The sequence below is a fragment of the Homalodisca vitripennis genome, chromosome X (assembly GCF_021130785.1).
Source record: "Homalodisca vitripennis isolate AUS2020 chromosome X, UT_GWSS_2.1, whole genome shotgun sequence".
Classification (NCBI taxonomy): domain Eukaryota; kingdom Metazoa; phylum Arthropoda; class Insecta; order Hemiptera; family Cicadellidae; genus Homalodisca; species Homalodisca vitripennis.
Window position 1 is genome coordinate 60,037,971 of NC_060215.1, and position 11,287 is coordinate 60,049,257.

The 11,287-nt window shown below is 32.4% G+C and overlaps 1 protein-coding gene across 1 annotated transcript in view; it reads right to left on the minus strand.

The window, feature by feature from the left end:
- LOC124369051 (protein BCL9 homolog) overlaps positions 1 to 8,797 on the minus strand; it is a 39,167-nt gene extending 30,370 nt beyond the window's left edge. The window contains exons 1-2 of the mRNA XM_046826751.1: positions 8,527 to 8,797; positions 2,142 to 2,499 (exon numbers count right to left, since the gene is read on the minus strand). Of these exons, the coding sequence (XP_046682707.1) occupies positions 2,142 to 2,424 (283 nt within the window). The 5' untranslated portion in view covers positions 2,425 to 2,499; positions 8,527 to 8,797. The remainder of the gene's footprint in view (positions 1 to 2,141; positions 2,500 to 8,526) is intronic.
- Between the last annotated feature and the right edge of the window lie 2,490 nt (positions 8,798 to 11,287).

Below are 11,287 nucleotides of genomic sequence, written 5' to 3' on the forward strand. Positions count from 1 at the left end.
TTTCAGTACTTTTTTTAAAATCAAATGTCTTATTTCCTAACTATGACAGACTCAATCAATATTGACTGCTATTTGGACAGCAGTAAGAAACTAGATGGTTGCTCCACAAATATGTCACTCTCACAAGATAAATATGGCCACAGTATGCAGTATACATGGAATGGCTAGTATAATGTGGCAGAATATTCTGACAGCAAAGCGATGCTCGCGTAACACAATCTTCAGTCAGTGGCTTCTACCAGGTGGCTACTGCGATCTGGTGGTAAAATTTGATTACAAGTGAATGTGAGCACAAACATGGAAGTTAAGTATGTTGCCGATAGATGGAACCACTTTACAAACTAATATAACTAAAGGCAATCAGTAATAGCAATGCATTTACGATAATACAAAAATACAGAGGCTAAACATCATATGACGTCCGTACTCTTTTGGGCCATTACAAGAATATACGTCATATGACGTCCTTATTCATTATGTACAGTTTACACGCACTCCTTAAAGGGTTAACTGCATCACAAGTTTCCGAGTTATGAATGTTCGAAGTTGCAATATAAAACTGGAAGTTATTGTAGTATTATTATTATAACGCAGAAAAAACAATATTAATTTCAATATAACTCCCATTACTGTATCTCTATTAGTTAGTTTCTAGTGAACTTTCAAACTCACGATATCTATACATTTTGATCCAGATATCAAGATTAAGCTTTGGTCTTGATTTGTTACTTAGACAACTATTTTGTTTATGCTATAATTAAATTTTGTTTTAGTTAAATACATTTCATATAAATGTTATTCATTGCAGAAGATTGTAATTATCCCTGTTTCCTAGTTATTGGTGGTAGAGTGCTTTCATTGAAACTTTATACACTCTGACCTGATATTTCCCTTATTTTTATTAATTCAGAAGTGCTATAAAATAACAAATTCTAAGACCTAATATTTCAAAACTTAGGGTAGAACCCCCAAACCCCTTACTGATCTGAAGGGTTTTTCATACCCCCTGACTCCCTGGTGTTCCGGACACCACCAAGAGAAGATTTCTGGGTGCGCCACTGGTTCAGTTCGCCCCTGTTTCTTAGTTTAGTTGAAAACACCTTATTAATATATACTTTGTTGTACAGTTTGTTACATAATTTTACTTTGTATAATGTTCATACTGTAAGTAAAACATTTCACATCACAACAGTGAGGTATATAGTAACCTACTATACATTTCTCTTTATAAAACTTTGTAGCAGATTTTATAAATAATGGGTATCCTACAGGTACATTATTTTACATACAAGATACACGTCAAGAAAAAACCGGTAACTTATAGAAATATTACTTTGAGAGCACTGTACACTAAACTTCTCAGTTCATTATCTCACACACTGATGTAATCTGCCATTTATCTAGGACTGATTAGAAATATCATCTCTGTTGAAAAAACACAGATTTCACAACAAAGAATGGTATGTTTCCAGTATTATGACCTTGGCTAACATCCATTAGTTCTTTCCGTTACCAAAGTGGTTTGAGCTCAATTTTTTTTTTTTTTTTTGTTCATGTACAATTAGATAAAAACCCATTTTGGAAAAATGTACATCTATATTTTACTGAACAGCATATTATCTAAGAGTATCTTTAACAACATTGCTATAAAATATAATTGCTTTATTTTGTCCTAAACAAGCCTGTTATCACTGATAAAAAATTTATGAAATATTTGCTGGTCCTAAAAGTGTTAAGAATAGATTAGAACAATAAAATACACACTATTACTTAACCTAAATTATAGTTTCCCAGAAGTGCCTTGAATCATATTTGTATGTCTCTTTTGTAGTTATAGTAGGACCTTGAGTCATCTTTGGTTATAAAAATGAAATGAATAATGTCTATTTTTGAGGTGGAGGCCATAATATTGCTTGTAATCAATCGATAGTACACCAATATTGAAGAAACATTTCTACACTAATTCGTGAATCATACCTTGAACATGACTTTTCTTTTTTATTCTATTTAATATGTAAGACAACTAAGTGCAACATGTAATTTGGATTTTTTTAGCTTAATATACGATAAAAAAATAATTTATTCTTTGAGTGGCCTCCTGAAACTGAGCATAAGAAAAACTGTAATTTACTATTACTTACAGTCAGAGAGGTTAAGGTCAGGTGGTTTTGTATCAGATGGCATATTCTCTTCATTATGTTCACAAACTTGAGGCTCCTCTGGGGCAGCCTGCGGCTCCTCCTTCACCTCTTCCTCCGTTCTGTCCCGTTCTCTCTCCAATGGCTCTGACTTAATCCCAACACTGCTTTGCTCATTTCCATTTCCCACGCTATTCGGACCGTTCTCCCCCCCATTGCCTGGTACTGAATTGTTTCCATTGCTTCCTTTCTTCTTGTCTCTATTTACAGGCTTGTCCTTGCTCATTGCACTGGCTTGTCTAGAACATACTGTGCTGATGATCTGACCTGAGGCTACAAGCCTACTAGCCTCCCATCGACACTGCAAAAGAATAAGTCATTGGAGAATATGCCTTAAAATAATGTTATGAAACCAGTTAATTAAATAAATTAACGGATAAATTAAATCATGAAAAGAACCATAAAATATCAATAAAACATTTATTTTGCCTGAGTTTGAATACAAGCAAATATACTCAATACGTATAACTGGGGATATAGCTCACATGAAAGCTGCCTTAGAGGTTCGGCAGTGTCAGCCAATATGCGATCTTGGTGCGCTGCAGTAACCACGTACAAAAACCTCCCGCCATCAGTCGCTTACTGCTTGTGCATCCCAGTTTATCACCAGTCTACAGGATAACTAGACGATGTGGCACCTTCTTCCCCTTTAACTGGTGTGCCGTTTGATATTACAAGTTATATATTAAAGTGGTCTCAAACATTAAAGTTTTTCAAACAAGAGAAGAAATTATTAAAAGTTTCAAATTTGTAATAGTAATGTCAAGTTTGATTTCTTTACAAATCAATCAATTAATAGAAAAAAATATGTATTTCATAACACAATACCAATACCAATTACTGCCTTCCTGCACACACCCTCAGTGCAACTGAAAAGAAACCATGCTACATGGGGGCGAAAATGTGGAACAACCTACCAGAAGACCTGAAAAGAACTAACAGAGACAGTTTCCTCAGAGAGTAAAAAACATGGCTTCAGGACCGACCTTTCTACACACTGGCAGAATTCTTTAATTGGAGAGGAACTCAAGCATAAACTGAATAAAACACAATTTTATAAAATTATGTTATTTCAATGATTTTATTTAACATCTAGTATTAAGATATTTTAACATATGTGACGCAATTACTGTTCTTGACGAATATGTTAATAAAGTATTATAACTATGACTAATCTTTTTCCTGAACAACAATAACAATATGACACTTTGTAAGGTACGTAATGAACACAGTACCTTAGATATTATACAGGCATATCATGACATGTCTACTTAAATGAAAAATTCTTTAGTCTAAAATTTAAAATAAACTATGTTTAATGTTGTACTACAAACACTAAATTGCATTACAAAGAATATAACAAATATAAAAATGTAAATATTTATTTTAAACATAAAAAATATGTTTGGATTAATTTAACTATTGGACTACATGTAGCTCCATAGTTACATATAGTTACTAAGATTCTTTTATGAATAAGATATTCTTTGTGACTATATTTACAGCTTAAATTAGACTTTAATGTAAACAAATAGCATAATTGTATTTCTTTTGGTAAAGAAAATGCAACCAGTGGAAATTCGTCATGAATTGTGCTCTATACAAGGAGAAGACATTATGAGCTATAGGACTAAGTACTACAGTTAAAAATTATGCCAACTGTTTCATGAGGAAAAAAGTAATGTTCACAACCAAAAACGAAGTGACATTTGGTTACCAATGACCTCGTAGAACAAATCAATCGTAAGTTTAGAGAAAATTGAAAATTTACAATCACAGAGTAATCAAAATTTTCCCCACAGATCAAGAACACTAGTATATGAAACTGTAATAGAGAAACTTGTATGCTGTAAATACTCAAACTATACATTTTTTGTTTAAAAGAGAAATTACTAAACATAACCTAGGTAAAATATCTACTTTATTTCAGTAAGAAAATTTAAGTACACAATTTAATAAAAATGTTTATAGAAGATTCAATGTGTAAAAGTTATAAGTAGTGGAAAATTTAAATTTGTTAACATCATTTAGCTTAAAATAAAATTATGGCCAACTTTTGTAGAGATCTAACAAAAATACTAATTAAAAGATATTTGTAATTTGAAAAAAGTTTTCTGAACCCTTTAAATTATATTGAAATGCATATAATTGATATTAAAACTTTACTTGAATTGTTTAAGACAAGAGTTCTTTCTTTTATTTTTAGTAAAACTATACAATCATGATACCAGGTCCTCCAAAATATGTCATCACTCATTTAAGTGAGGTAAATGATATCCATCTATAGTGGGTGTTATGTTAATCAAATAAAAGTTAGGCCCATGGCTAATTTTAAGCTTGATTGTATTAATATTCAGCATTTCAGTCGCTTAGGAGCAAGGGATCATGATAAAAGACATTATACTTCTTACTTTAAAAATGTAATGTGCAAAGAACATAATTTGTTATTTTTCTGCATTTCATGCACATTATTATTTTAATTAAATTATGAATTTGTTTCATATTAAAACTATTCATTCATGTATGTAAAACAAATATTAAATGAGTAAACAGTATAAAAATTAAATACTGAAAAAATGAACAAAGATTCAGCATTGAATGTGCAGCAACTATTCTACCACTGTCAAATCTTGGGTAGTGCAATAAGTTAAGGGCTGGCAGAATAAGGGTTAACCAATACTGAGATGACAATGTTATGAATAAAATAATTCAAGATAGTTACTGAGCACACTTGAACACAAGGAGGTAAAGATCCAGGGTGTAGATAACTATTACAATTGCCACAAATAAATGTATGTGGATGGAACAAATTTGAATCTAAACTCAATTAGAATTAACATTTAAGATATGTAATCAATATTTCAAACAGCTCATTTTATTGGTAAATAGATCTTAAATCAGATCTCCAAATCTAAATTCAGACTTATGTTTGAAATAACAGCAAGAACATTGTTGACCTATTTGATATGATTAAAATAAATTTTGTAATACAGATTAAGTTTACTAGAGTTACTTTAAAAGAATCAATATCTCCATGAGACTATACCGTAGGTAACTTATTACATGTCTAACTTAATGTAATTATTTTGAGTTGAGAGTGTAAAATTAACTGTCAAGATGAGGGATGTAACGAGTTGTGTGAGTTTTTGGAAGCAACGTGTCACCGTGCAGGACTAGGCTTGTAGCCGCCTGCACGATGAAGCCCGTGGAGCGACCATAATCCTAATTACACAATATCCTCCTGCCAGCTTTGATAAGTATTTAAAGTTATAATTTAAGGACGAATCAGTAAAAGTAAATCGTAAAACAATTTATTAACCGCCAAAGATAATTTACACATATCAACACCAACCCCACGCGGACCTCCCATCCCGACAAAACCCGCCCCAACATACTAACAATTTAGAATTTACAATCACCCCCTATAATTTTCCGGCACCTAACCCCCCCCCCCTTGATTATTAAATCAATCCATAGTGTAACACACAATACCACAAACAAATAATTTAACTAAGACGCGACAGGTAAGTAAAATCTCCGTCACCGCCACTCGCCAATCAGACGTCTTCGCTCTTCCGTCACTCAATCTAGACTCCCTTATCAGACCACCGGTCCTCCATCAGCACGCGGCTTATCAGAAAGACCGGTCCTAACCGTTGATTCAGCGGTCTGATATATGTGGTGGGCAGTCACCACAGGGAATAGCAATGAGATCTTCACTGTCACTTATGTTTTACAATATCTTTATAGAGGAAATTGTGCACAAAGCCATGGCTTAAAATGAAAGAACACAAGAAAGTGGCAAACAGAAAAGTGAAAAATTAAACATCATTGTTGGTCCAAAGACCATCGTATGAACTGGGAAGAGGCAACATAATAAATTGGGAACCTCAATTCTTATAAGGAACTTAGTCAAGGCTTCATAGCACATTAAATTAGCAGAACACCCAATCAGCCAACCATCAGTCGAAATTCGGCCACTTTGGTTGCCAATAATAAAAAATTAATTAAAAAATCCTTAATAATCAATAGTCAGTTCCATTGAATTAATGTGTAGTCACTGTATCATTTTAGGTAAATCATCTATGATGAACCAATCATAAAAAAGGCCTGCTCCCGTTCCCTGATTTGTTCCCACCTTGTTTCTGTATAAACAACTGTTATCTACAGTTGGCCACTGATTAGGAGTCAGTGGCTGGTTATTGCGAACAGTGATGTAGCCTACCACTACCTTTATTTTTTGTTCAGTTGATAATAATAGTTTTTGTTTTACTAAATGAATGTTTTAGGGATTCTGTGCATGGAGTTGACACACAAATCGTTTGTTGCATTTCCTGTATTATGCATGTCAGAAGGCTTTGGTATGTTTTGTTTATACTAACTTAGGTTATACATTTTTTTAAGTCTTATTATAATGGCAAGACCTGGGTTGATATTATGTAATTTAGTAGCTTTGTGTAACTACATTCAATGCGTGTTTGGCAGAAACACTGTTAAGGTTTTCTGCTTTTCTGTACATTCCAAATTACAATTCAAAATAACTGCCACTATCAATTCTCTTACTAATTGTTACTACTAGAGGTTTTTATTGGGCATATAAAGAACACATTATGAGTTAGAGCAATAACAAAATAATACAGGTTGTTTCGGGAAGGATATAACAAAATTCATTTCAGTTGTATTAACAGCTAGCTCTGATTGTTATAACTATTCCTACAACATATACATAAACACAAATTAAGGTAATTATTTGTTTTTACATCATTTTCTAGTTTAATTGTTGGAGTTGAATCATTTTTTTTAAGTTTCATGTTGATTGGTTTTATTTTATTTAAAAAATTTTGAAATTTTTTCACAGAATTATATGGATTGATTGTGTATCTTTTCCTATAAACATTCAAAACTTCTGATTCAGAAATGAAAAATCAAACAAAGAATACAAAGTTATTCAGCAAACCATCATTTAATTTCTACGGACCAACTCATTTTTCCCAAATTTCAACGTATAACTAATAATTATGATGATAATCATTTATCTTTCGAGGAAAAATAAAATTTTTGGTAATTTGATAGATTTTGTACTAATTTTAAATTTTATTTGCAATTCTTATAAAATATTTGGTATCAATTTACAATAACGTGACCATGGAAAGGTATGTTCATTTTTTTCCCCTGAAAACTACAATTTTTCCTGAAAACAATAGTGAAGAAAAAATTCGTCGGCAACGAAAATCAAAGGAGTTACGATTTTTTGAAAACTCTGTTTTTGACAGTATCTCTGGAAATTTTACTGAAATGATGCTGACAAGTACGTTAATTCTGTCAACGATGCCTGCCCGCTGTGCAGTGCTGCGCACTGCTTGCTCTTTAGAAAAAAAAATTAACTCGAGCTTGCAAAAGTCGAATCCCAGATCACGTGATGCCCCTGATCCTTAACCCTCCAAGTGTTGTTCAACAAAATTTTGTCGGTTATTTTCCATTTTTAACGCAATAATGCCCGAAAGGCATCAATATAATACAATAATATACTTTCCCCCCAGTTTATATGCACCTGTGATAATAATACTTGGCTATAAATGCCCAACCCATGAAAAAAAGTCCATTTTTCATGGTCACGGTATTGTAAATAAATACCAAATATTTGTTATGTTTGGTATATAGCTTTTTTTATTCTGAGCAAAAGTGTGCAATAATGGTTATATGCTACAATAACCGGAAGCATTCACAGGGTTAATCTGAACAATAGTATCTATATGTTAAAACAAGTTAGAGCCTACTTTAAAAACAACCATGAGATAAGACATTGACCAATTGTTAAGCCTACGAAGAATCATATTGTTAGTTATCATTTGATTTAAATCCTTATTATTTTAGATTTGAAAAACAATTCAAAGCCTAATTGTCTCTAAATACTGTAGAGCCTATTTCTATTACACAATATTAATTTATAGGATAACTTTATTAATTGACATTTGATTCTAGACAATGACAAAACTAATAGACTAAAAAAGTTCGACTTCCACTTTTAAATATCTTAATAAACACATTATACTCCCACGACAAAATCACTGGTTAGCTGTAATATAAATTAAATATGTTTTAATTTAAATATAATATTAACACATTATTGTAATGTAATAGCCTGGTGAATTGATATTAGAAGAAATAAGTAATTTTCATCAGCAACTTGTGGAAGCACACACTGAGGTTATTGCACATATATAGGCATATTGTAGTGTACACAGACAAACATGAATTAAAATATGTATTCACTTATGCAAAATTTTATATCTAGTTTTGCAAAGAATCATAACACAATTAGACCTACCTGTAAATAAAATTACATATCTGATTATTTCTGAACAGCCTCGGACACAATTACTCCCAAAATAGGACGTTCCAAGGCAACGCACAATCACTTTAGTTGAGGTTTAAATTATAAACTGAACACCACATCGTCTAAATAACTTGCTGACGGTAAAAAAACGTTTGTATCTTTAGTATTATAGAATTGATTAATTTAATAACCAATAAAACAATGATTTAATGTGCAACTCAACGTAAACAGCGACAACTCTTCCCTCTCCAGACCATTATCTGCCATTTTGAACAGGGCAATAGCCAAAAAGCCTTCTTAATAACAATGCATAAAAGAAGAGGAGAGAAGTGACAGACTATATGAAAGATTCCCAATCAATTGTAATGGTATTAATCACCCCAAGTAAATCAAGAAACTGAAGTAATTATTATTATATTTATACATTTTATATATATATATAGTTTTGTTTGGTATATATATATAGAGAGAGATAGAGAGAAAGAGAGAGAATATTATAACGAATATTATATAATTTATGAATATTATAACAGCCGAACTACATGATTACTGTTGGTGTTTAAAGGTTTAACAGTAGTCAATATTTGTTTGTGACATATTGCTCTATAGGCAAATCTATGTATACCATTCCAAAGACGAAGAGACTTTCTTGCTGTTCTATAAATAATACACCCCTGAGACTTAAGTAAGTTTACTTACACTTTTTTAAGAATGTGTCCATCTAACACATTTCACATGATATAACTTTTTCTTTTTTTCACTAACGTTTGAAATATATTTTAAAAATACTAGCATTTATCATTTCCCTAATCTTAATTTCCTTATGTTTCAAACACTTACAACCTACGTGATATGCTTGACAAAATAATATATACCACTAGTAGGTTTATAGGAAAGAACACTATGTTTTATAAATTATAAACTAAATATTTACATAACAGTGAACAGCAGCTGCCCATGTGGATATATATATATATATATATATATATATATATATATATATATATATATATATATATATATAACTAAAGCTGTTGCAGGGTTGATATTAACGGATATTCGCTAATCAAAAATCCATAATAGAAAGAGTTTTTGACAACGTTCATTCATGACATTTTTGGAAGCATCCCACTAGGGACAATGCGGGCTTCTCAACATAAGCTTCACACATGTATTTTGTGTCTGATCTTCTTTCCTCATCACTGAAAATGACACATCTTCTTCATAGTAGCCTTCTTTTGTTATCCATAGGGAGTTTAGTAAGCCGGTGTTTTGTAGCGGCAGGTCTGGCCGCCTCATGTGCTAACGGAGTTAGCAATCCACCAATCGCGCTGAGTCTAAATTCTACAAATGATACTTTTTTGCCAACGTTGCATTTTTTGTAAATCAGGTAAGCGTTTAGTAGGTTCATTTGTAATATATGGATCAACAACTTTTTGTACCACCTGATGATCTTTCTTTCACAGGGGTAGTACCTTAGAAGTAGATCTTGTCTGTCAGTACCACTAACAATTTTATTTCATCTGACGATTGGCAATGGTTTTTGTTTCTCTTCTCCTCTTTTAGGAAATATAGTTCTCATCTCGATTTGTTATTGGCTTGAAGTGCACAAAATATCCTTCAAGTCCCTACATTTTCCGACCATTACACCTCCATGGTACTTAGCATAGTTTCCCCCTTTTAAGTTTCATTTCACGACTTTGTTTAGGGTTTTCTACCCTATTTAAATGGAGTGTTCCAGTTACGTACGTCTGTTTATCAAGAAGTTGTTTTGCTAATGGTAAGCTATTATACACATTATCAACAAAAATAGCATGGCCCTTTCTCAACCGCTGAGATAATAAGTGCATTACCGTTTTTAGTGTGCCCAGCACCGAATAGATCGTCATTATCTCCATAATCAACGAAGAACTTCAAAACTAGGCTATTAGGCTCAGATTGAAATCATAAATTCTATATTGACAGACAGAATAACACTGCAAAATAGCGTCAACAACAATATGTAATAGTTAATGACATTAGGTGATTCAGAATAACCTAATTAAATTAAATAAAAAACAAAGTTAGATTAATTAAAATAGCACTAAAGGTTTTGTTAATGCTAAAATAAACTGAAGCTTATACAGTTGGATAGTCTTAATATAAAGCTCAATATAAGCTAGACTGACCAGAGCACTCAACAAAGTCCCTGACACTGTTATTAGCCCGCTGTACCAAATGCCGTTTAACCTCCCTCTCAAAAATGGACTTGTTTTGTTTTCATAGAGTCTGGGAGAGCATAATATAATTAAATGCCGCGGACTAATAAATGTCTTAAAAAACTTGTTCTATGGGCAGGAATGGTAATTATATTGGAGTGACGTAGATTTTGACGATGTTGGGGATTTTGAGATTTGAAAAGGTGGAGGTTTTTGTGAAGAAATTTCACGCAGTTCAAGATATATATCGATGGGAATGTCAGAACTTTGGCCTCCCTAAAAGCGACCAACAAGAAGTTCTACACGGTTTCCCAAAAATTGCTCTCAACGACCTTTTCTGGAGTTTGAAAACGAATTTTATGCGTACACTTTCACATCCCCAAATAACTATAGCATATGTGAGAAAGGGGTAGATCAGCTCATAGTAAGCAGCCAAGATCACTCTGGTCTCAGACAAGCGCAATATGATCGTGAAAGCTTCATTTATTGTCAATTTGAACGCCTAGAAACTTTAGTGAGTTACCAGACAAAATCTCTTCATCCCCCAAACGGAA